Source organism: Balaenoptera musculus, chromosome 1 (assembly GCF_009873245.2).
Source record: "Balaenoptera musculus isolate JJ_BM4_2016_0621 chromosome 1, mBalMus1.pri.v3, whole genome shotgun sequence".
Taxonomy (NCBI): domain Eukaryota; kingdom Metazoa; phylum Chordata; class Mammalia; order Artiodactyla; family Balaenopteridae; genus Balaenoptera; species Balaenoptera musculus.
This window is the reverse complement of record NC_045785.1, coordinates 49,541,487-49,568,444: the sequence shown is the minus strand read 5'-3', so window position 1 is coordinate 49,568,444 and position 26,958 is coordinate 49,541,487. Positions and strand designations below refer to the sequence as shown.

The 26,958-nt window shown below is 35.8% G+C and overlaps 1 protein-coding gene across 4 annotated transcripts in view; it reads left to right on the top strand.

The window, feature by feature from the left end:
* Window positions 1–26,958, top strand: part of OMA1 (OMA1 zinc metallopeptidase) — an 87,121-nt gene that overhangs the window by 43,471 nt on the left and 16,692 nt on the right. For 3 of the 4 annotated variants that reach the window (XM_036826547.1, XM_036827347.1, XM_036825688.1), the window contains exon 8: window positions 24,475–24,624. In XM_036826547.1, the coding sequence (XP_036682442.1) occupies window positions 24,475–24,624 (150 nt within the window). Of the gene's footprint in view, window positions 1–24,474; window positions 24,625–25,209; window positions 25,530–26,958 lie in introns of those variants that run through there. The other variant, XM_036828080.1, reaches the window with a different exon arrangement.

Here is a 26,958-nt window from a genome sequence, read left to right as displayed (position 1 = left end):
GTCCTAAGAGCGTGAATCTTCTAATTATTTATATTCAAATGTCTGCTGTTATTTCCTCTTTCTATTTCACAAGTATCTCAAACCTGATATATTCAATGTTAAATCCTTGATTTCTCCTCACAGCTATTTCTCTTCTAGTCTTCCTTTCCCCCAGATTATACCACCTTCTATTCAGTTGCTTTTGGAAAAAATCTGGAGTCCTCCTTAGTACTTCCCTCTTCTTTATCATTTGCATGTAATCTTTCACCAAGTCCTGGTTGTTCTCTGTATAAAATGTATCTTATTATGTTTCCATTTCCACTATCAGCGTCTGCACAGCCTCGTTAATAGCTTTCATTGACTCCAATCATACTCACCTGCATTCTGTTCTCCCCCATGCCGCAAATAAGAGGCAGGTTCAGTGAGCTAGGATGCTCACTTTCTCAAGGTGAGACTTAGATGGTCACTGGCCAGCATTTCCACCAGATTCTTCAGTTTCTGGGCTGAATAACCCCCTACTTCTGACTGGCACATTCTCTTTCCTATTTGTTAATTCAAGCAATTAGAAGACAGATCTTTGAGGCCCAGATGTCACTTTCTTTAAGTGATGTACATAGCTTTTCTCTGACCTATTGGGTTAATTTTCATTTATTAGATCAACATATATTTAGTGTGTGCCTACCATTTACTACAATGTAGGGATATACAATAGTTACACAAGTGGTAATTAGCCTGGTGAAGATGTTGATGGGTGTGTTTTTGGCATGGCAGGCAGCATGTTCAAAGGCAACAGAAATGATGGTCTAGTCCAGGGGTTGAAAATTCTGTATGGCTGAAATGTAGGTAGTATTCAAGAGCACCAGTGTCAAGAGATAAAACTGAAAAGTAGGTAGAGACTTCTCGTTAGCAATTTTGGGATTTTATACCTTATCCAGCATAGCAGTCGGGACCTTGGACTCCAGAGTCAGACCTGTGGTTTGAACTCTTGTCTCCTCGACATGAGTAGGTAAATCCTTTAACCTCTTCAAGTCTATTTTCTACTCTGAAAAATAGCAATAATGATCACATTTACCTCAAAGGTTAATTTGAACATCCTGAATTTGATTCTTATTTGTGGCTTATGTCCTCTTTTTGGACACTGATGCATCAGACTCCTTTGACTTCTTGCCATTTCATATTCAGATCACATAATTCTCTTATTCCTAATTCTATCCTTATTAGGCAACCTTCTGATTATATTCTGGCTTCCTTTGTACCATGCCTACGAGGGAGAGAACATGCTGACTTGACACAAATGCCCTGTGCCCTTGTAGTTTGGGCAGTTATAGTTACTGCTGTAAACTAGTAAGTTGGCATTCTTATTTTATGTCAGTCTTGTGAGCTTGATTAATGGGAACTGTTCCTGAGAGATGGATCTATTGGTCATGTGCTGTCCCATTGGTTTATGAGATTTTAAGGCCAAGAGCTAAACAATATGGAAAATTCATTAAACTCAAGTTACTCATGAGGCCTCTTTCAAAATATGCAGCTTGCCTCCTCTAGAGATACTCTATATCTGCTCTGCTGTTGGCTGTGAGTTTATTTTGTATCTTTACATTTTTATAGTTGTAGTTTTAATTTTTCATTTATGAAATATTTATTTTATCATTACATAAATAATCAGAATGAAAAATATAGTTATAAAAACTGGTAGGACTGAGGTGTCCCAAGTGCAGAATAACAACGAGCTGTCCAGTTATCAGCTGAAAAAAAGGTGTCCTGTGAAGTATTTGATTTTGTTGTGTGTGTATTCATTTGTCACTGTAAAGAGAATTTGACACTTTACAGTCATTTACAGAAATGACTTTTATTTGATTTCACAAAAAACTAAATCATATATATATATTTTGAATATCTGTTTCTTAAAGATGAGAAAGAAAACTAATTTTCTTTTAGTGGTTCTACGCTAGGGGACAGCCTCTTAGGGCACTGTATATGATTGTTATTGATTGTCGCAGTGACTGGGAGGTAGGATTACTGGTGTTTAATGGGCATGGAGGGGGCAGGGATATTAAATATACTATAGTGGCCTGGAAAGCTCTCCAGAGAGAGGAGTCTAGCCCCAAAAGCTTGTAAGTGCCCCTCTTGAGAGACATAGCTGGGTTATTTCTTCAAGTAACCTGAATAACTATGCAGATAGCACCATCTAGTGAGGGAAATAGGTAATAAGCAAAAATCTACTTTCATCGCAGGAATAAGAGAAAATTCAAAATTCTAAATTTTCTGTAAAATAATAGGTTATAGAATCACAGACTTTTGGAGCAGGAAGGAAAATTGGAGATCATCTGATCCACCTTCTCCTTTTACAGATTAGGAAATTAGGGTCCAAAGAGTTGCAGTGATTTGTCTAATAGCATACAGCTAGTTAGTAGCAGAAGCCAGGGCTAGAATTCAGGTCTCAGAGTTTTCCAGGTTAGTAATCTGAGCGTTCTTCATAGCAAACTGTCTTTGTGTTCTATTTGGGTTAATATCTTAGGTTCTTTTTCAGTGATTCATTTAAGAAAGAAAAAATAATAAATGAGAACATTTCACTTACTTGGTGTGTTACGAAGTAAACTTTCATAATGCAAATATTATGCATTACATCTCATTTTGAACCTAATTGTTTCACCTAGAGAAATGAGACAAGCTTTTGTGTTTAATTTTTTTAGTTGCTATGATTTCAGCACTAGTATTGAATCTTATGATAAAACTTCAGGATAGAGAAAAAAAATAAATACATGAAAATTTATTAAAATTATGTTGATGATGAACTGACATGTTGGAAATCAAGACGCAGAAAATTTTAAAATGAAATGAATTATAAAATAATGGCAGTCTCATTTTTCCTCTTTGTTAGGGTACTTAAGATAGTTTTGATAAGTCAAGTTTTTTTCTTTCTTTTTAAATAAGAGAGATTGGCATATATTGAGGATGGTTTAGCTGTAACCATCCCAAGACTATATCACATTTAGTTGGAAAAGAGCTCTTTTTAATAATTGACTAGAAAAATGTTGTTTAGACAAGAAGTAAAGTGAGCTTTAACAGGCAATGTCATCCATCAGCAGTATTGGGAAAATGAACCTGTTAAAGTGAGAGACTGAAACAAACTAGTTCCCTGGTAGATGATGATGACAGTGGTAACAGTAGTGCTGATAATACTGATGATGATTTTGACAACAATGATAATAATATTAGTTAACATTTCTTTATGTGCTGCACATGTTCTGAGTGTTTTAAATATGCTATCTCTTTTAATCTTCATAGCAACCCTGTGAAGTATAGGTTTGTTTTTACGTATGAAACTGAGGGATAGAGAAAGCAAGTAACTTGTCAAAGGGCTCACATGTAGTAAAGTTTTTCCCTTCTATTTCTGAAATGGAACTTTTTATCATACTTTAACCTGCTAGGAACAATTTTGGCCATCTGCAGTATTGCCCCTAAGATGACCATTTTTATATCTGTTTTAGTTCCTTTAAATCTAATTTTAAAACAGCCTCAGTGTATTCTTCTACATCTAGGAGTCCAGTTACCCTTCTCCCACAGTCCTTTGTAGTATTATTTCAGATGGCTGTTTTATTTACCACATGTCTACATGGAATAGAGGAGAGAATGCCAGAATGACTGGGACAAGTGTAGGGTGTTAATGCCATTCCAAAAAAAAATTCAGAACTGCTAGTGTCAGAACTTACCTCTTGGAGAGGGTGATGGCTGGCAGGAGTTTGGTTGGAGAGTCTAGGTGAATAGAAAGAGCACAATTCAGAGACACTTTTCTTCTTTGTACTTCTAATGAAAATTTTGGCTACAGGTAGGGTGTACTAGGTCTAGGTCTAATCATATATTTTTCTCTAATATTGTTTTGATCTTGGGAAGTGTTCAGATTATAAGAATAGCTCTTATACTATTGTACTCTTATGAATATGAGTTTTTAGTTGAATAGTAGCAAATTGTCAATTAATATATCCCCTAATGCACATTCTTGCATATTGATATTATAGGCTGAATAAACTAGATCCTTCTTTAGTTGTAAATTCATGACATCATCACTTATGATCGTATTGAGGATCCTGCAATAACCATAGGCCTGTGGTTGCTCACCAGGGGAAAAGAAGAGTAAAAATAGTGTCTACTATGTTCTAGATTCTGGGCTGGGTACTTTACAAGAGTTACCACATTTAATCACAATGATCCACTGCTTTAATTTCATTTTTACAGATAAGTTCGAGACTCCTGCAGACTAAATTATTGGCCCAAGGTCACACACTCTGGAATCGGTCTCCTTGGGTTCAAATTGTAGCTCTGTCACTTATTGGCTGTGTTACCTTAGCAAATTATTTGACCTCTGTGGGCCTTGGTTTCTTTGATCTGTAAAATGAGCGTAATTATAGGATTTACTTCATGAGGTTGTTACGATTAAATGAGTTAATATAATGAATTAATATCTGTAACATAGTATCATGTAAGTGATTATTATTTAAATAAAATAAATAACTGGTATTTTGAACCCAGTCTTTCTGGTTCTAAAACCCAGTCTCTTCCCATTACCCCAGCATAATGTCTCAAAAAGTATTCCAGGACCAATGTACTTTACTAAAACATATTTTCTTATGTTTCCTTTGAACAGCTGTGGCCATTACTAGTTCTCTTTTAAAAAGGAAATGTTGTCTAGAAAATCTCATTCTTTCTATCTTTATGTACTTATAGACACTTGATAAACACAAATTCCTTACTTTGCCATAATTTTTACTGAGGCAAGCGAGTTATGCTTGTGATGGGCTAAATATTTATTTTAAAAATATTTGTATTTTGATCTGTAATTATCACTTCTTTTTCTCTTTTTATTGTGGTAAGAACATTTAACATGAGCTCTACCCTCCTAACAAAATTTTAAGTATATAATACATTACTGTTAACTATAGCCATGATATTGTACAGCAGATCTGTAGAATTTATTTATCTTGCATAACTGAAAATTTATGCCTGTTGAATAGCAACTTCCCATTTCTCCTTACCCCTAGCTCCTGGCAACCACCATATACCCTCTGCTTCTGTGAATTTGACTGTTTTAAATACCTCATTCATATAAGTGGAATTGTGTAGTATTTGTCCTTCTGTGACTGGCTTATTTCACTTATTGGTTTTGTTTTTTAATTTTATTTTTAATACAGCAGGTTCTTATTAGTTATCTATTTTATACATATTAATGTATGTATGTCAATCCCAATCTCGCAATTCATCCCCCCACCCCCCTCTATCCCCCGCGCTTTCCCACCTTGGTGTCCATATGTTTGTTCTCTACATCTATGTCTCTATTTCTGCCCTGCAAACCGGTTCACCTGTACCATTTTTCTAGGTTCCACATATATTATGCGTTAATACAAGATATTTGTTTTTCTCTTTCTGACTAACTTCACTCTGTATGACAGTCTCTAGATCCATCCATGTCTCTACAGATAACCCAATTTCGTTCCTTTTTATGGCTGAGTAATATTCCATTGTATATATGTACCACATCTTTTTATCAATTTGTCTTTCGGTGGGCCTTTAGGTTGCTTCCATGACCTGGCTATTGTAAATAGTGCTGCAGTGAACATTGGGGTGCATGTGTCTTTTTGAATTATGGTTTTCTCTGGGTATATGCCCAGTAGTAGGATTGCTGGGTCATATGGTACTTCTGTTTTTAGTTTTTTAAGGAACCTCCATACTGTTCTCCATCCATAGTGGCTGTATCAATTTACATTCCCACCAAGAGTGCAAGAGGGTTCCCTTTTCTCCACACCCTCTCCAGCATTTGTTGTTTGTAGATTTTCTGATAATGCCCATTCTAACCAGTGTGAGGTGATACCTCACTGTAGTTTTGATTTGCATTTCTCTAATAATTAGTGATGTTGAGCAGCTTTTCATGTGTTTTTTGGCCATCTGTTATGTTTTCTTTGGAGAAATGTCTATTTAGGTCTTCTGCCCATTTTTGGATTGGGTTTTGTTTTTTTTTTTAATATTGAGCTGCATGAGCTGTTTATATATTTTGGAGATTAATCCTTTGTCCATTGCTTCATTTGCAAATATTGTCTCCCATTCTGAGGGTTGTATTTTCATCTTGTTTATGGTTTCCTTTGCTGTGCAAAAGCTATTAAATTTCATTAGGTCCCATTTGTTTATTTTTGTTTTTATTTCCATTACTCTAGGAGGTGGGTCAAAAAAGATCTTGCTGTGATTTATGTCAGAGTGTTCTTCCTATGTTTTCCTCTAAGAGTTTTATAGTGTCTGGTCTTACATTTAGGTCTCTAATCCATTTTGAGTTTATTTTTGTGTATGATGTTAGGGAGTGTTCTAATTTCATTCTTTCACATGTAGCTGTCCAGTTTTCCCAGCACCACTTATTGAAGAGACTGTCTTTTCTCCATTGTATATCCTTGCCTCCTTTGTCATAGATCAGTTGACCATAGGTGTGTGGGTTTATCTCTGGGCTTTCTATCCTGTTGCATTGATCTATATTTCTGTTTTTGTGTCAGTACCATATTGTTTTGATTACTGTAGCTTTGTAGTATAGTCTGAAGTCAGGGAGTCTGATTCCTCCAGCTACGTTTTTATCACTCAAGACTGCTTTGGCTACTCGGGGTCTTTTGTGTCTCCATACAAATTTTAAGATTTTTTTGTTCTAGTTCTGTAAAAAATGCCATTCATAATTTGATAGGGATTGCATTGAATCTGTAGACTGCTTTGGGTAGTATAGTCATTTTCACAATGTTGATTTTTCCAATCCAAGAACATGGTATATTTCTCCATCTGTTTGTGTCATCTTTGATTTCTTTCATCAGTGTCTTACAGTTTTCTGAGGACAGGTCTTTTACCTCCTTAGGTAGGTTTATTCCTAGGTATTTTATTCTTTTTCTTGCAATAGTGAATGGGATTGTTTCCTTAATTTCTCTTTCTGATCTTTTGTTGTTAGTGTATACGAATGCAAGAGATTTCTGTGCATTAACTTTGCATCCTGCAACTTTACCAAATTCATTGATTAGCTCTAGTAGTTTTCTGGTGGCATCCTTAGGATTTTCTGTGCATAGTATCATGTCATCTGCAAACAGTGCCAGTTTTACTTCTTCTTTTCCAACTTGAATTCCTGTTATTTCTTTTTCTTCTCTGATTGCCATGGCTAGGACTTCCAAATCTATGTTGAATAATAGTGGTGAGAGTGGACATCCTTGTCGTGTTCCTGATCTTAGAGGAAATGCTTTCAGTTTTTCACCACTGAGAATGATGTTTGCTGTGGGTTTGTCGTATATAGCCTTTATGATGTTGAGGTAGGTTCCCTCTATGCCCAATTTCTGGAGAGTTTTTATCATAACTTTTTTATCAAAAAGGGTTGAATTTTGTCAGAAGCTTTTCTGCATCTATTGAGATGATCATATGCTTTTTATTCTCCAATTTGTTAATATGGTGTATCACATTGATTGATTTGCGTATATTGAAGAATCCTTGCATCCCTGGGATAAATCCCACTTGATCATGGTGTAGGATCCTTTTAATATGTTGTTGATTCCATTTCTTGTATTTTGTTGATGATTTTTGCATCTATATTCATCAGTGATATTGGTCTGTAATTTTCTTTTTCTGTAGTATTGTTGTCTGGTTTTTGTATCAGGGTGGTGGTGGCCTCGTAGAATGAGTTTGGGAGTGTTCCTTCCTTTGCAATTTTTTGGAAGAGTTTGAGAAGGATGGGTGTTAGCTCCTTCTACTACTTTGGGTTTTCTTTGTTTTTCTTTCTCTAGTTCCTTTAGGTGTAAGGTTAGATTGTTTATTTGAGAATTTTCTTATTCCATGAGGTAGGATTGTATTGCTATAAACTTCCCTCTTAGAACTGCTTTTGCTGCATCCCATAGGTTTTGGATTGTCATGTTTTCATTGTCATTTGTCTCTAGGTATTTTTTGATTTCCTCTTTGATTGCTCCAGTGATCTCTTGGTTATTTAGTAATGTATTGTTTAGCCTCCATGTGTTTGTGTTTTTTACGGTTATTTCCCTTTAATTGATTTCTGATCTCATAGCACTGTAGTCGGAAAAGATGCTTGATATGATTTCAGTTTTCTTAAATTTACCGAGGCTTGATTTGTGAATCAAGATGTGATCTATCCTGGAGAATGTTCTGTGTGCACTTGAGAAGAAAGTGTGATCTGCTGTTTTCGGATGGAATGTCCTATAAATATCAATTAAATCTATCTGGTCTATTGTGTCATTTAAAGCTTGTGTTTCCTTATTAATTTTCTGTCTGGATGATCTGTCCCTTGGTGTCGGTGAGGTGTTAAAGTCCCCCACTATTATTGTGTTACTGTCGATTTCCTCTTTTACAGCTGTTAGCAGTTGCCTTATGTATTGAGGTGCTCCTATTTTGGGTGCATATATATTTATAATTGTTATATCTTCTTCTAGGATTGATCCCTTGATCATTATGTAGTGTCCTTCCTTGTCTCTTGTGACATTCTTTATTTTAAAGTCTATTTTATCTGATATGAGTATTGCTACTCCTGCGTTTTTTTGATTTCCATTTGCATGGAATATCTTTTTCCCTCCCCTGAGTTTCAGTCTGTATGTGTCCCTAGGTCTGAAATGGGTCTCTTGTAGACAGCATATATAGAGGTCTTGTTTTTGTATCCATTCAGCAAGCCTGTGTCTTTTGGTTGGGGCATTTAATCCATTCATGTTTAAGGTAATTGTCGATATGTATGTTCGTATGACCATTTTCTTAATTGTTTTGGGTTTGTTTTTGTAGGTCCTTTTCTTCTCTTGTGTTTCCCACTTAGAGAAGTTCCTTTAGCATTTGTTGTAGAGCTGGTTTGGTGGTGTGAATTCCCTTAGCTTTTGCTTGTCTGTAAAGCTTTTGATTTCTCCATTGAATCTGAATGAGATCCTTGCTGGGTAGAGAAATCTTGGTTGTAGGTTCTTCCCTTTCATCACTTTAAATATATTGTGCCTCTCCCTTCTGACTTGTAATTTCTGCTGAGAAAGCAGCTGTTAACCTTATGGGAGTTCCCTTGTATGTTATTTGTCATTTTTCCCTTGTTACTTTTAATAATTTTTCTTTGTCTTTAATTTTTGCCAGTTTGATTATTATGTGTCTCGGCATGTTTCTGCTTGGGTTTATCCTGCCTGGGAGTCTCTGTTCTTCCTGGTCTTGGGTGGCTATTTCCTTTCCTATGTTAGGGAAGTTTTCAACTCTAATCTCTTCAAATATTTTCTGGGTCCTTTCTCTCTCTCTTCTCCTTCTGGGACCCCTATAATGCGAATGTTGTTGCGTTTAATGTTGTCCCAAAGGTCTCTTAGGCTGTCTTAATTTCTTTTCATTCTTTTTTCTTTATTCTGTTCTGCAGCAGTGATTTCCACCACTCTGTCTTCCAGGTCACTTATGCGTTCTTCTGCCTCAGTTATTCTGCTGTTGATTCCTTCTAGTGTATTTTTCATTTCAGCTATTGCATTGTTCATCCCTGTTTGTTTGTTCTTTACTTCTTCTAGGTCTTTGTTCTTTAATTCTTCTAGGTCTTTGTTAAACATTCCTTGCATCTTCTCGATCTTTGCCTCCATTCTTTCTCCGAGGTCCCGAATCATCTTCGCTATCATTATTCTGAATTCTTTTTCTGGAACGTTGCCTATTTCCACTTCATTTAGTTGTTTTTCTGGGGTTTTATCTTGTTCGTTCATCTGGTACATAGTCTTCTGCATTTTCATTTTGTCTATCTTTCTGTGAATGTGGTTTTCATGCCACAGGCTGCAGTATTGTAGTACTTCTTGCTTCTGCTGTCTGCCCTCTGGTGGATGAGGCTATCTAAGAGGCTTCTGCAAGCTTCCTGTTGGGAGGAACTGGTGGTGGGTAGAGCTGGGTGTTGCTCTGGTGGGCAGAGCTCAGTAAAACTTTAATCCGCTTGTCTGCTGTTGGGTGGGGCTGAGTTCCCTCCCTGTTGGTTGTTTGGCCTGAGGTGACCCCGCACTGGAGCCTACAGGCTCTTTGGTGAGGCTAATGGTGGACTCTGGGAGGGCTCACGCCAAGGAGTACTTCCCAGAAGTTCTGCTGCCAGTGTCCTTGTCCCCACAGTGAGTCACAGCTGCCCCCCACCCACCTCTGCAGGAGACCCTCCAACACTAGCAGGTCGGTCTGGTTCATTCTCCTATGGGGTCACTGCTCCTTCCACCTGGGTCCTGATGCACACAGTACTTTGTGTGTGCCCTCCAAGAGTGGTGTCTCTGTTTCCCTCAGTCCTGCAATCAAATCCTGCTAGCCTTCAAAGTCTGATTCTCTTGGATTTCCTCCTCCTGTTGCTGGACCCCCAGGTTGGGAAGCCTGACGGGCTCAGAACCTTCACTCCAGTGGGTGGACTTCTGTGGTATAAGTGTTCTCCAGTTTGTGAGTCACCCACCCAGTGGTTATGGGATTTGATTTTATTGTGATTGCGCCCCTCCTACTGTCTCAGTGTGGCTTTTCCTTTGTCTTTGGATGTGGGGTATCTTTTTTGGTGAATTCCAGTGTCTTCCTCTTGATGATTGTTCAACAGTTAGTTGTGATTCCAGTGCTCTCACAAGAGGGAGTGAGTGCACATCCTTCTACTCCACCATCTTGAACCCATCTTTGTCTTGTTCTTGGTCTTAGGGAAAAGTTTTCAGTTTTTCACTGTTGAATATGATGTTCTCTGGGGGTTTTTCATATATAGCTTTTATTATGGTAAGGTAATTTCCTTCTGTTTCTAGTTTGTTGATTTTTTTCATTAAGGGTGCTGAATTTTTTGAAATGCTTTTTCTGTACCTATTGAGATGATCATGTTATTTTTATCCTTCATTCTATTTGTGAAGTATATAACATTAATTGATTTTTGTATGTTGAACCACCCTTGCATCCCAGGCATAAATCCCACTTGGTCATGATATGCTTTTCTTTTAATGTGCTATTTAATTTGGTTTGCTAGTGTTTCGTTGAGAGGTTTTGCATCTATATGTTCATCCAGAATTTTTGTCTATAATTTTCTTAGTGTCTTTGGCTGGCTTTGGTATCAGGGCAATGCTGACCTTGTAAAATGAGTTTAGGAGTGTTCCCTTCTCATCAATTTTTTGGATGAATTTGGGAGGGATTCACATTAATTCTTCTTTAAATGTTTGGTAGAAATCACCAGTGAAGCCATCTGGTCCTGTGCTTTTCTTTGTTGTGAGATTTATTTATTACTGATTCAGTCAGCTCTTAGTTTGTTGGGTTTTTTTTTTCTATTGCTTTTCTATTCTTTATTTTGTTTATTTCTACCGTTATAATCTCTATTATATTCTAATTTCTGCTAACTTTGGGCCTAGTTTGTTCTTCTTTTTATAATTCCTTAAGATGTAAACTTAGGTTACTTATTTGAGATCTTTTTTAATGTAGATGTTTATTACTATAAATTTCCCATTTAGTATTCCTTATGCTGCATTGTATAGATTTTAGTATGTAGTATTTTTGTTTTTGTTGGTTTCAAGATATTCTCTGATTTCCCTTTCAATTTCTTCTTTTCCCACTGGTTGTTCAGGAATATGTTATTTAATTTGCACACATTTATGAATATTTAGTTTTCCTTCAGCTATTGATTTCTTGTTTCGTTTCATTGTGACTGGAAAAGATACTTGTTTTGTGACCTAACGTGTTCTATCCTGAAGAATGTTCCATGTGCTCTTGAGAAAAACGTGTATTCCGGTGTTGGGTGGAATATTTTGTATGTGTCTTTTGGATCATTTGGTCTGTCATGTTGTTCAAAGTCACTGTTTCCATATCGATTTTCTGTCTGGATGTTCTATCCATTACTGAGAGTACGAACTTACAGTCTTCTGCTACTATTGTATTGCTACTTCTCCCTTCAGTTCTGTCAGTGTTTGCTTTATGTATTTAGATGCTCTGATGTTGGGTGCATGTATATTTATAATTGTTAAATCTTCCTGGTTTATTGATCCTTTTATCATTATATAATGCCCTTGTCTCATGTGACAATTTTTGTCTTAAAACCTATTTCTAAGTATAACCACCCTCCCTCTCTTTTGGTTACCATTTCCATGGAATATCTTTTTCTAGCTCTTCACTTTCAGCCTATCTGTGTCCTTATAACTAAAGTGAGTCTCTTGTAGATAGCATATATTTGGATCTTGTTTTTTCATTCTTTCAGACACTTTATTTTTGGAGTGAGGACTTTAATGCATTTACATTTAAAGTAATTATTGATAAGAAAAGTCTTTCTGTTGCTATTTTGTTGTTTTCGGTCTATCTTGTAGAACTTTTGTCCTTTCCCTTTCTGGCTGTCTTCATGTTTCTTTGATATTTTGTATTGATATACTTTGAATCCTTTCTCTTTTTCTTTTATATATTTTCTACAGGTATTTTCTTTGTTTTCACCATAGGGCTTACATAAAACATCTTCTAGTTGTAACAGTCTATTTTAAGCTGATAACAACTTAACTTCATTTGCATACAAAACCTCTACATTCTACTTTTTCTCCTCTACACTTTTATGTTATTGATATTACAATTTACATATTTTTATATTTACATCCATTAACATACTCTTTTAGTTATTTTTGATACTACTGACTTTTATTCAAGAATTAAAGTGATTTACCTACTACTAGTAGAATATTACAATATTCTTTATTTGTCTATATATTTACATTTACCAGTGAGTTATACAGTTTCATTGCTTTCATATTACTGTTTATAGTCCTTTTGCTTGAACTTGAAGAACTCCCTTTAGTGTTCCTTGTAAGGCAGGTCTAGTGGTGATGAACTCCCTCAGCTTTTTTTGTCTGAGAAAGTCTTTATCCTTCATTTTTGAAGGACAGTTTTGCTATAGTATTCTTCATTGGCATTTCTTTTCTTTCAGCACTTTGAATATATAACCCCACTCCCTTTAGCCTGCAGTATGTGTGCTGAATAAAGCCACTGACAGTCTTATGGGGTGCCCTTTTACATATTGATTCACCTTTCTCTTTCTGCTTTCAAACTTATCTCTTTGTCTTTGACTTTTGACAAATTGGTATATAATGTGTCTAGGTGTTGATTTCTTGGAGTTCATCTTTTCTAGAGTGTGCTTGGCTTCCTGAATATGGATATCTATTTTTTTCTCCAGAAGTGGGAAGTTTTCAGCTATTATTTTTTCAAATAAGCTTTCTGCCCCATTTATCTCTCTCTCCTTCTGGGACTCCTCTAATGTATATATTGGTCTTATTATATGGGATAATATCCCATAAATTCCTTAAGCTTTCTTCACTCTTTTATTATTTGTTCTCTTCTCTGACTAGATGATTTCTAATGACTTGTCTTCGAGTTCACTGATCCTTTCTGGATCTAGCCTGATGTTGAACCCCTCTAGTGAATTCTTCAGTTATTTATAGTGTTCTTCAGCTCCAAGATTTCTGTTTGGTACTCTTTAATATTTTCTATCTCTTGGTTGCAGTTCATGCATTTCTCCTGATCTGGATGAGCAATTTTATGATGGTCAGTTTGAATTTTCTGTCAGGTAAATCATGTATCTGTTTCATTAGGGTTGGTTTCTGGAGATTTAACTTGTTCTTTTGGGGCTTATTTCCCTGTTTCTTCATTTTTCTTGATGTTTTGTACTGGTATCTTCACAGTGGAAAAAACAACCACTTCCTCCAGTCTTCACAGACTGGCCTTGTACAGGAGAAGATCCTTACCAATCGGCCCAGCCAAAGACTTTGGGTAACTTCTCAAACATTCAGGCTAGTCCAAACCTCTGTCTTTGGTCTTAGTGCTCCCCAGGCATCTAAAGTATTCCAGAGCCTGTCAGTGCTCTGAGATAGGTGTGACAGTAGCTAGTCCCTCTGGCAGCTCCCAGAAATGCAGGAACATTAGATATGGGTTTCACCTCCTATTCCCAGGGAGGAGAGCCAGGAAGGAGAAGCTGGGAGCTGGGAGTTTTTTTTTTTTTTTTGCCTGCTCACTCTGTGTTGAGCTGGGGGGAGGGGCTGTGGTGACTGCTTGTGTGCTAGTTCACTCTGTCATTTTGGTTCTCACTGGTTACCAGGCATCTAGTGTATGCTGGGTCTTGTTAGTGCTCTGAGTCAGGTGAGACAGAAGCCAGTCTTTGGGCAGCCATGGAAAAGTTGGAACATTGGAAGTGTGGTCTAACTCTTTCCCTCCCTAGGGAGAAGCTGACCAAAAAGGACCCTGTCCTCCAAATATCAGGGATCTGTGCTCTGATCACTGAATGCTGCTTTTGATCACACAGATGCAAAGAGGTAGATAGCCATTATTGTTGCACCTCCCTCCATTATTGCAAGCCCCTCCCCTCCTGGCTGAAGTGACTTTCAGGGGATTTAAGTGTCCAGTGCCCTTCCCCCCTTTCCTTTTTTCCCTTTTTATTTTTTCTTTTGGGAGCCAGACACTAAAGACTGGGGCATTTAAAAACGAATACATACATGGGGAGATTTAGAAAGTGACCACACATGCTAGGAAAAACCTGAGAAGACATTAAATTTACACCTCAGGCTGATCCTCAGCACAGAGACAGCCTACAGCAAAACAAACAAACTAACAGTAACAAAACAACAAAAAACCCAGCAAACCCTGAGGAAGGGGTAGAATCTGATTTGCAGAGTTACCACATTGTTAGATTCAAATGTCCAGTGTTCACCAAAAAGCACAAGATATACAAAGAAACAGGAAAGTATGGCCCATTCAAAGTAAAATAGTAAATCCACAGAAACTGTCCCTTAAGAAAACCTAATGACAGGTATACTAGACAAATACTTTGAAATAATTGTCCTAAAGATGCTCAAAGAACTAAAGGAAGGTGTGGAGGAAGTCAAGAAAGTGATTATCAGCAAAATGGAAATATCCATATAGAGATAGAAAACCTAAAAAGAGGCCAACAAGGAATTCTGGAGCTGAAAAATACAGTAATGGAAATATAATATTCACAAGACAGATTCAAAGGCAGATTTGAACAGGCAGAAGAATCAGTGAACTTTGAAGATAAGACAATAGAAATTATTAAGGCTGAGGAACAGAAAGAAAAAAGATTGAAGGAAAGCAAACAGAGCCTAAGGGACTTGTGGGAACCATCAAGTGGACAACATACACATTGTGAGAATCCCAGAAGGAGACGAGAGAGAGAAAGGGGCAGAGAGAATATTTGAAGAAATAATGGCTGAAAACTTGCCTAAAATGAAGAAAGACATAAACATAAACATCGAAGAAGCTCATTGAACTCCAAGGAAGATGAACAGGGAGACCCACATTGAGGTACATTATAATCAAACTTTAAAAAGGCAAAGACAAAGAGCAGATCTTGAAAACAGCAAGACAGAAGCAAATCATCACATTCAGGGGATCCTTTATAAGATTTTCAGCAGATTTCTCACCAGAAATTATGGAGACCAGAAGACAGGGCTCAGTATGTTCAAAGTGCTAAAAGAAAAAAAACCTGTCAACCAAGAATCCTATATCCTGCAAAACTGTTCTTCAAAAATGAGGGAGAAATGAAGACATTCCCAGTTAAACAAAAGTTGAGGCAGTTTGTGACCACTAGACTTGCCCTGCAGGAAATGTACAAGGGAGTCCTGCAAGGTGAAATGAATGGATACTAGATAGTTACTCATAGATGTATGAAGGGACTTCCTTGGTGGTCCAGTGGTTAAGACTCCACGCTTCCAGGGCAGGGGGCACGGGTTTGATCCCTGGTTGGAGAACTAAGATCCCACATGCTGCATGGCCAAAAAAGCAAACAAAAAACCAGAACAAAACAGAACAAAAGCTGTATGGAGAAATAAAGATCTTAATAAAGGTAAAAACATGGGCAGTTGTAAAAGTATTATTGTAACAGTGGTTTGTAACTGTACTTTTTGTTTGTTTTCTACATGATTCAAGAGACATATATTTAAAGGAAAAAAACAACTATTAGTATAAAAGTTAGTATTACTGTAACCTTGGTTTGTAACTTCAAATCTTGTTTTCTTAAATGTAATTAGGAGACTAATGCATTTATTTATTTATTTATTTTAAAATTAAAGTGTAGTTAATTTACAGTGTTGTGTTAATTACTGCTGTACAGCAAAGTGATTCAGTTATACATATATATACATTCTTTTTTTGTATTCTTTTCCATTATGGTTTATCATAGGATATTGAGAATAGTTCTCTGTGCTATACAGTAGGGCCTTGTTGTTATCCATTTTAAATATAAAAGCTTGCATCAGCTAACCCCAACCTCCCACTCCATTCCTCCCACAACCCCCTCCCCCTTGTCAACCACCAGTCTGTTCTCTATATCTGTGATTCTGTTTCTGTTTCATAGATAGGTTCATTTGTGTCCTATTTTATATTCCACATATGAGTGATATCATATGATATTTGTCTTTCTCTTTCTGACTTACTTCACTTAGTATGATAATGTCTAATTGCCTCTATGTTGCTGCAAATGGCATTATTTCATTTGTTTTTATGTCTTGAGTAGTATTCCATTATATATATGTACCACATCTTCTTTATCCATTCATCTGTTGATGGACACTTAGGTTGTTTCCATATCTTGGCAATTGTAAATAATGCTGCTATGAACATTGGGGTGCATGTATCTTTTTGAATTAGTGGGGTTTTTTTTTTTGGATATATACCCAGGAGTGGAATTGCTGAGTCATATGGTAGTTCTATATTTAGTTTTTTGAGAAACCGCCACACAGAGGTTTTCCACAGTGGCCGCACCAATTTACATTCCCACCAACAGTGTAGGAGTGTTCCCTTTTCTCCACCAACATTTGTTATTTGTGTTCTTTTTGATTATAGCTGTTCTGACAGGTATGATGTCATAACTCATTGTGGGTTTGATTTGCATATCCCTGATGATTAGTGATGTTGAGTATCTTTTTATGTGCTTGCTGGCCATCTACATTTCCTCTTTGGAAAAATGTACTCAGTTCTTCTGCCCATTTTTTTTTTGTTTTTTGTTTTTTGTTTTTTTTGTTAGTTTCTGCTTTATTTATTTATTTATTTTTTTCACACACACACACTGTATTTTATTTTTACAAGAGATAAATAGACTGACACCAAGCATTGTACATGGATGACCACAACAAAAGCAACAATGATTGCAATTACCAAACATGAAACACACTCATACTATGTCATAATATTGACATTCAGTCCAGTAATCCTCCACTGTAACAGCTCCTTTACTTTGCAGTGAAAATTGATTTGTATATTCTTTGCCTCTGAGTCCTTGTGGGATTTTTTTTTTTTAATTCAGACAGAAAGTCACAAAAATTATACTCATCCTCATCAGTTCACTCAGTCCCATGTAATTAATTTTTTTTTCATCTTGATCTTTTGTTAGCACTTTTATGAGTTCATCAGTTTTTCATTAGAGTTCTGAAAATGCTTATTCATTCAGTTCAGTAGTACAGTCAGTTACCAGAAACCTGTACTTGTCAGAGTCTTTTCCATGAATTTCTTGAAGATGAAACCCTTTTATAGGAACATATTTGCAAAATCATCAGAGTACACCCAGAACTGTCTGTAAATGACAAAAGACTTAAAAATGACCACGGTTAAAGATTTGATGAAAGTTCATAATAATGCAGTTGACAAGAAAATTAGTTATTTCTGAGATATACATTTTAAAGTAATAACTAGGATTATTACTTATAACATTATACCAGAACATATAAGATTTTTAGAAATTTCATGTAATGTCTGAAACATTTATATTAACATATTTCCATACATATTTCCATACAAATACAAATATAAGATTTTTAGAAATTTCATGTAATGTCTGAAACATTTATATTAACATATTTCCATACAAATAACCCAATGAAAATTTAGTATTAGTTGTTTTGTTTGTTTTTTTATACTGCAGGTTCTTATTAGGCATCAGTTTTATACACATCAGTGTATACATGTCAATCCCAATCGCCCAATTCAGCACACCACCATCCCCACCTCACCGCAGTTTTCCCCCCTTGGTGTCCATATGTCCATTCTCTACATCTGTGTCTCAACTTCTGCCCTGCAAACTGGCTCATCTGTACCATTTTTCTAGGTTCCGCATACATGCATTAATATATGATATTTGTTTTTCTCTTTCTGACTTACTTCACTCTGTATGACAGTCTCTAGATCCATCCACGTCTCAACAAATGACTCAATTTCGTTCCTTTTTATGGCTGAGTAATATTCCATTGTATATATGTACCACAACTTCTTTATCCATTCGTCTGTTGATGGGCATTTAGGTTGCTTCCATGACCTGGCTATTGTAAATAGTGCTGCAATGAACATTCGGGTGCATGTGTCTTTTTGAATTACGGTTTTCTCTGGGTATCTTCTGCCCATTTTTTAATCAGGTTGTTTGATTTTTTGATATTGAGTTGTATGAGCTGTTTATATATGTTGGATATTAATCCCTTATCAGTCATATCATTTGCAAATATTTTCTCCCATTCTGTAGGTTGTCTTTTTGTTTTGCCAATTGTTTCCTTTGCTGTGCAAAAGCTTTTAAGTTTAATTATGCCCCATTTGTTTATTTTTGCTTTTATTTACTTTAGGACACAGATCCAAAAAGATATAGCTGTGATTTCTGTCAAAGAGTGTTCTGCCTATGTTTTTCTCTAGGAGTTTTATAGTATCTGGTCTTACATTTAAGTCTTAAATCCATTTTGAGTTTTTGTATATGGTGTTAGAGAATGGGGATTTTTTTGGCTTGTTTGCTTGTTTGTTTTTCTTTTACCATGCCACTCGGCTTGCGGGATCTTAGTTCCCCCACCAGGGATTGCACTTGGGTCATGGCAGTGAAAGCGCCGAGCCCTAACCACTGGACCACCAGGAATCCCCTAGAGAATGTTTTAATTTCATTCTTTTACATGTAGCTGTCCAGTTTTCCCAGCACCACTTATTGAAGAGATTGTTTTTCCTCCATTTTATATTCTTGCCTCCTTTGTCATAGATTAATTGACCATAAATGCATGCATTTATTTCTGGGCTCTCTATCCTGTTCTATTCATCTATATGTCTGTTTTTGATTACTGTAGCTTTGTAGTATAGTTTGAAGTCAGGAAGTGTGATTCCTCCAGCTCTGTTCTTCCTTCTCAAGATTGTTTTGGCTATTTGGGCTCTTTTGTTTCCATACAAATTTTAAAATTATTTGTCTAGTTCTGTGAAAAATGCCATTGGTAATTTGATAGGGATTGCATGGAATCTGTTGATTGCCTTGGATAGTATTGTCATTTTAACAATATTGATTCTTCCAATCCAAGAAAATAGGTATATCTTTCCATCTGTTTGTGTCATCTTCAGTTACTTATATCAGCGTCTTAAAGGTTTCCAAGTACAGGTTTTTTGCCTCCTTAGGTAGGTTTATTCCTAGGTATTTTATTCTTTTTGGTGCGATGGTAAATGGGATTGTTTCCTTAATTTCTCTTTCTGATAGCTCATTGTTAGTGTATAGAAATGCAACCAATTTCTGTATATTAATCTTGTGTCCCACAACTTTACTGAATTCATTGATGAGCTCTAGTAGTTTTCTGGTGGCATGATTAGGATTTTCTAAGTATAGTATCATGTCATCTGCAAACAGTGACAGTTTTACTTCTTCTTTTCCAATTTGGATTCCTTTTATTTCTTTTTCTTCTCTGATTGCCATGGCTAGGACTTCCAAAACTCTGTTGAATAAAAGTGGCAAGAATGGACATCCGTGTCCTGTTCCTGATCTTAGAGGAAATGCTTTCAACTTTTTACCATTGAGTATAATGTTAGCTGTGGGTTTGTCATATATGGCCTTTATTACGTTGAGGTATGTTCCCTCTATGCCCACTTTCTGGAGAGTTTTTATCATAAATGGGTGAGTTTTATCAAAAGATTTTCTGCATCTATTGAGATGATCATATGGGTTCTTTTTTTAACATCTTTATTGGAGTATAATTGCTTTACAATGGTGTGTTAGTTTCTGCTTTATAACAAAGTGAATCAGTTATACGTATACATATGTCCCCATATCTCTTCCCTGTTGCATCTCCCTCCCTCCCACCCTCCCTATCCCACCCCTCTAGGTGGTCACAAAGCACTGAGCTGATCTTCCTGTGCTATGCGGTTGCTTCCCACTAGCTATCTATTTTACCTTTGGTAGTGTATATATGTCCATGCCACTCTCTCACTTTGTCCCAGCTTACCCTTCCCCCTCCCCGTATCCTCAAGTCCATTCTTTAGTAGGTCTGCATCTTTATTCCCATCTTGCTCCTGGGTTCTTCATGACCTTTTTTTTTAGATTCCATATATATGTGTTAGCATACGGTATTTGTTTTTCTCTTTCTGACTTACTTCACTCTGTATGACAGTCTCTAGGTCCACCCACCTCACTACAAATAACTCAGTTTCATTCCTTTTTATGGCTGAGTAATATTCCATTATATATATGTGCCACATCTTCTTTATCCATTCATCTGTTGATGGACACTTCGGTTGCTTCCATGTCCTGGCTATTGTAAATAGAGCTGCAATGAACATTTTGGTACATGACTCTTTTTGAATTATGGTTTTCTCAGGGTATATGCCCAGTAGTGGGATTGCTGGGTTGTATGGTAGTTCTATTTTTAGTTTTTTAAGGAACCTCCATATTGTTCTCCATAGTGGCTGTATCAATTTACATTCCCACCAACAGTGCAAGAGGGTTCCCTTTTCTCCACACCCTCTCCAGCATTTATTGTTTGTAGATTTTTTGATGATGGCCATTCTGACCGGTGTGAGATGGTATCTCATTGTAGTTTTGATTTGCATTTCTTTAATGATTAATGATGTTGAGCATTCTTTCATGTGTCTGTTGGGATCATATGGTTTTTATTCTCCAATTTCTTGATGTGGTGTATCACATTGATTGATTTGTGGATATTGAAAAATCCTTGCATCCCTGGGATAAATCCCACTTGATCATGGTGTATGATACTTCTAATGTATTGTTGGGTTCAGTTTGCTAGTATTCTGTTGTGGATTTTTGTGTCTGTGTTCATCAGTGATATTAGTCTGTAATTTTCTTTCTTTGTGATATCTTTGGTTTTGGTATCAGGGTATGGTGGCCTCGTAGAATGAGCTTGGGAGTGCTCCTCCCTCTGCAATTTTTTGGAAGAGTTTGAGAAAGATAAGTTTTAGCTCTTCTCTAAGTGTTTGATAGAATTCACCTGTGAAGCCATCTGGTCCTGTACTTTTGTTTGTTGGAAGATCTTTAATTACAGTTTCAATTTCATTACTTGTGACTGGTCTGTTTATATTTTCTAATTCTTCCTGGTTCAGTCTTGGAAAGATGTACCTTTGCAAGAATTTGTCCATTTCTTCCAGGTTGTCCATTTTATTGGCATATAGTTGCTTGTAGTAGTCTCTTATGATCCCTTGTATTTCTGCAGAGTCAGTTGTAATTTCTCCTTTTTCATTTGTAATTTTATTGATTTGAGTCCTCTCCCTTTTTTTCTTGATGAGTCTGGCTAAAGGTTTATCAATTTTATTTATCTTTTCAAAGAACCAGTTCTTAGTTTCATTGATCTTTTCTAATTTTTTTTTAGTCTCTATTTTATTTATTTCTGCTCTGATCTTTTTTATGATTTCTTCCCTTCTACTAACTTTGGGTTTTTTGTTTTTGTTTTTTTTTTTAGAATTCAAATTTATTTATTTATTTATTTAACGTTTGACAGTCTCTTTTTTTTTTCCAAACAGAAAGTCACAAAAATTATAATCATCCTCATCAGTTAACTCATTCCCATGTAATTAATGTTTTTTTCATCTTGATCTTTTGTTAGCACTTTTATGAATTCATCAGTTTTCCATTAACTTTAGGTTTTGTTTATTCTTCTTTCTCTAGTTTCTTTAGGTGTAAGGTTAGGTTGTTTATTTGAGACTTTTCTTGTTTCCTGAGGTAAGAGTGTATCACTATAAACTTCCCTTTTAGATCTGCTTTTGCTGTGTCCCACAGGTTTTGGATCATCGTGTTTTCATTTTCATTTGTCTCCAGGTATTTTTTGATTTCCTCTTTGATTTCTTCAGTGATCCATTGGTTGTTTAGTAACATATTATTTAGCCTCCACTAAACAATATACTTTTAAACAACCAATGAATTTAAAGAAGAAATCACAAGGGAAGTTAATAAATACTAGAGATGAATGAAAATGAAAACATAATATACCAAAAGTTATAGGACACAGTAAAAGCAGTAGTAAGGGTGACTAGTTATTAGACTGAGAATCAGTAATCAAAATCTTCCAGCAGAGCAAAGTCCTGGATCTGACAGCATCACCGATGAATTCTACCAAGCATTTAAAGAAGAATTAATACCAGTCCTTCTCAAACTTTCCCATAAGACTGAAGAGGAGGGAACACTTCCTAACTCATTCTGTGAAACCAGTGTAATCCTAATACCAAATCCAGACAAAGACACTATAAGAAAAAAAGCTACTAACCAATATCCCTTAAGAACATTGATGTAAAAATTCTCAACAGAATACTAGCAAATATAATTCAGCAGCCTATTAAAAGGATTATACACCATGGCCAAATGAGATTTATCCCTGGAATGCAAGAATGGTTCAACATATAAAAATTAAAGTGATATGCTGTATCAACAAAATGAGGGAAAAAAGCCGCATGATTATCTTAATTGATACAGAAAAAGCATTTGGCAAAATTCAACACCCTTTCATGATAAGGAACATGCAACAAAATAGAGGTAAGAAGAAAACTCCATCACTGCAATAAAAACCATATATGAAAAACCCACAGCAGCAAAGGCTGAAAACTTTTCCTTTAAGATAGTGAACAAGGCAAGGATGCGCACTTTCACTTCTATTCAACAAAGTACTGGAAGTTTCTAGTCAGCAAGAAAAAGAAATAAGCCTCCAAATTTTAAAGGAAGAAGTAAAATTATCTCTGTTTGCAGATGATATGATCATGTATGTAGAAAATCCTAAAGACTCTACAAAAAAAGTTGTTTAAACTAATAAACGAATTTAGTAAAGTAGTGGAATATAAAGTCAGCACACAAAAATCAGTTGTATTTCTATACATGAACAGTGAACAATCTGAAAAGGAAACTACAAAAATAATTCCATTTACAGTAGCGTCCACAAGAATAAAAGACTTGGGAATTAACTAAGGAGGTGACAGGCTCATATGGTAAAAACTACAAAACATTTCTGAAACAACTTGAAGAAGACATAAATGAATGGAAAAACATCCTGTGTTTATGGATTGTAAACTTAATATTGTTAAAATGTCAGTACCCAAACCAATCTACAAATTCAATGTAATCCCTATCAAAATTCCAATGACTTCTTTTTTGCAGAAATAGAAAAACCCATCCTAAAGTTCATATGCAATCTTAAGGGACCTGAATAGCCAAAACAATCTTTTTCAAAGAACAAAACTTAGAAGGCTCACACATCCCGATTTCAAAACTAACTACAAATTTGCAGTAATCAAAACAATGTGGTATTAGCATGAAAGGCATATAGACTAATAGAATAGAATAGGTAGCCCAGAAATAAACCCTCACACATATGGTCAAATCATTTTTTTGTCGAGGGTGGAAAATGGGTAAAGAACAATCTTTTCAGGAAATAGTGCTTGGGAAAGCAGGATATCCACATACAAAAGAGTGAATCTGGACCCTTACATAACACCATAACACCATATACAGAAACTAACTCAAAAATTTTTAAGGACCTGAGTGTAAGACCCAAAACAATAAGACTGTTAGAAAAAAGCATAGGGCAGAAGCTTCACAACATTGGTTTTGGTAATGATTTCTTAGCTGTGACTCCAAAGGTGCAGTTGACCAAAGAAAAAATGGACAAATTGGACTTCATGAAAAAAAAAAAAAAAATTGCATCAAAAGACACCAGCCACAGAGTAAAAAGAGACAACTCAGAGAATGGGAGGAAATATTTGCAAATCATATATCTGATAAGGGATTAATATCTGAATATATAGAGAACTTCTAAAACTCAGCAACAACGAAATCCTGATTCAAAAATGGGCAAAACTGTCTTTTCTTTATATTTATTTGAGGTCTTTTCCTAATTATTCCAGTGGTATAGATGAAGAGTAAAATTTCTTTAGTACAGTTTAATAACAGATTAGATTTTAAAATCTTTACGTGAAACCTAAATTTTTTTAATTCGTGTGGAAGATTTTTGCCCTTGATACATGTTCTTAATATCCATCATACTGAATGAAAATAGTGGGTTATCTTTGGGAGTGGGATTATTGTGAATGCTGTGTAGGGGGAAGGGCAAGGGAGGAAGATTCTTTTTGAGTTCTATAATGCCATATTGGTTGAGTTTTTTTTTTTAAAGCAATGAACATATTCTACTTTTATTAAAATGATAATGGAAAATATTTTTAAAACATGTAATGACATAAAGGTAAATTTAAAATAATGTCCTCATAAGTAAGCTTACTTTGTGCTATTATTAATTTTGATTTTAGGCTTGTGTGGACGTCAGAGCCAGTTCAGTGTTTTGGCAACAGATGGAATTTGCAGAAAGCCTCCATGGTCTTCCCAAGTTGCCAGAATGGTTATCTACACACCCTTCTCATGGAAATCGAGCAGAGCACTTGGATAGACTCATACCTCAGGTAAGCTAACACTGCGTAAGGCAAGACATTATTTTTACTGTATCATATATTTTTAATACTTTACTTCTTGTGCTTAGAAAAAGAGCACTAGAAAAAAAAATCCTTTGTATTAGTTTGCTTTCTGGTTATTTCTTTTAAAAGATAGAATAAATAATCAGCTATTTTGATTACCATCAGTTTTCAAAGGATTTGACTGAAAAGTAAAATCCTGCTAGTCCACAAGTCTTAGTGAATAAATTGGTGTGTATAGTTGACTTTTCTTGATGGTGAAGCTTTACCCTTTTTAGTATCATACTTTTTAATTTTAAAAAAATTTGGTGAAATTCTAAAACTCAAGGCATATTTTTCATCATACTGATCATAATCTTTTCTTAGTGATTTAAGCTTATCATTAAACATACCAGTTAATGAGTTGTGCAAAAATTTTGGGTCGACTGGGTGTTAATTCCAGTAGTGACACTGGAATTTGTTTTCTTAGGGAAAAAAAAAAATCCTTCGTTATTAGTTTGCTTTCTGGTTATTTCTTTTAAAAGATAGAATAAAGCATGTGCCATGTGCTCTTCTTTTTCTCGTTTTTTTTTGTAGAATTCATTAATGGATCAAGCTGAAGCAGCTTTCTCCCAAGTAGTATTCACTATCTTCTAAAAACCTTTTGATTTAACATCATTCAGAATGTTTTCTGTGCTTTCCACATAGGTACAAAATGAATGTCAGACATCTTTAAGCCAGGCTACATGCTCTCTTCTGTCTCTCTTGCATTAAATTTGCTGGTTGGTTATAAAAGCAGAATATTCTTTACCAATTTCAGAATTGGTTTTGGGCTTATTTGCTAAAGGATAACACAACAAATACAGATGTATTATAAAACTATCTTTAAACATGTCTTCAAATTCAGATGAACAAACATTGACTACCTATTATAAGAAAGATACAAAAGAAATAATACATGGTCTTGATATTTGCAGATGCTAAGATAAGTACAAAATGATTCTTAATATAGTAAAGAATATGAATTATCATAAGAAAAGTAGAAATACAGTGGTATACATTTTGAAGGAAGAATAGCCTGCATCTCATTTGGGATAAGAAACTACCGTAAGATTCATTAATTCATTCGTGAATATTTATTCATGTTCATTGCTAATCTACCATTCTGTGTTCTATTGCTGGGGAATGAGCAAGGAACAAAACAGTCTCTGTTTTCTTGGAGCTAACATTCTAGTTAGGTAATGCAAACAATAAACAAGCAAACAAACATACATACAGTATGTCAAGCAGCGATAAGCATGTTGCAGAAAAACAAAGCAGGTTAAAGGTAGGAGAGAAGGCTGGGAAGCAGAGAATATGTACTAGTCATTGTTCGTTTGTCAAGGAAGACCTCACTAAGCAGAATCTGGAAAGAAGCAGGGGAGCAAGTTCTGTAGGTATGTGGAAGGAGAATCTTTTAGTCTGAGGAAGCAGCAAATCACAGGACCTGAAGTGAAAGTATGCTTGGTGTGCTCAGGGAATAGCAAGGAAGACATTGGGGCTGAATGTAGTAAGGGAGGGGAGAATGATTGAGGTGTACGGGGGCCAGGCGGTGAAGGGTCGTCTAAACCGTTGTAAGAACTTGACTCTTATTTCAAGTGATATGGCAAGCTAAGAGAGGGTTTTGAGCAGAGGAGGGACTTGATCTGACTCTAGTGTTTTATAGTGATCGCTGGAGCTCCTGTGTGGGCTGTAGTGGGGCAAGGATGGAATCAGGAAGACTATTTAATAGGCTCTCGCAATAATCCTGGTAAGAGATTATGGAGGCAGAAGAGAGGGAGAGAAGTGGTCAGATTTTGGATTTATTTTGAAAGGAATGATGACAAGATTTGTTGATATTTTGAGCATACTTTGTGCCTTTTATGAACACTGGGGACAGCCAGACATAGCTTCTTGAGACCTATCCTAAATATATTTCATTTATACTCTTAATTTGAAGAAAAAATATGTGAGAAAGAAACAGCAGTGAAATTTACTTGATATAATGTGTAGTAATTATTCATCTTAAAAGACAACATAGGACTGGGACAATAAATGTTTCATTAGTAACTGGTTTGTATTGAAGAGCACTGACTCTAAGAGTCTTCTTAGTGCCATCCAACACCCAGGGACCTCATACTACCCTGGGAGGCTTAACCTATCTCTAAAGCCATAATAACCACATGGTTTTCTCTTAGAATTTCCTTTCTTTTTTATTTTTGCTTAGGGAAATTCTAAAAAGATATGGTTCGCTTCAAATGGATAATAAGTTCTACCCAACTTTTATCTGATGCCTGTCGTAAATTCCAAGTTTTCATTTCATCATCA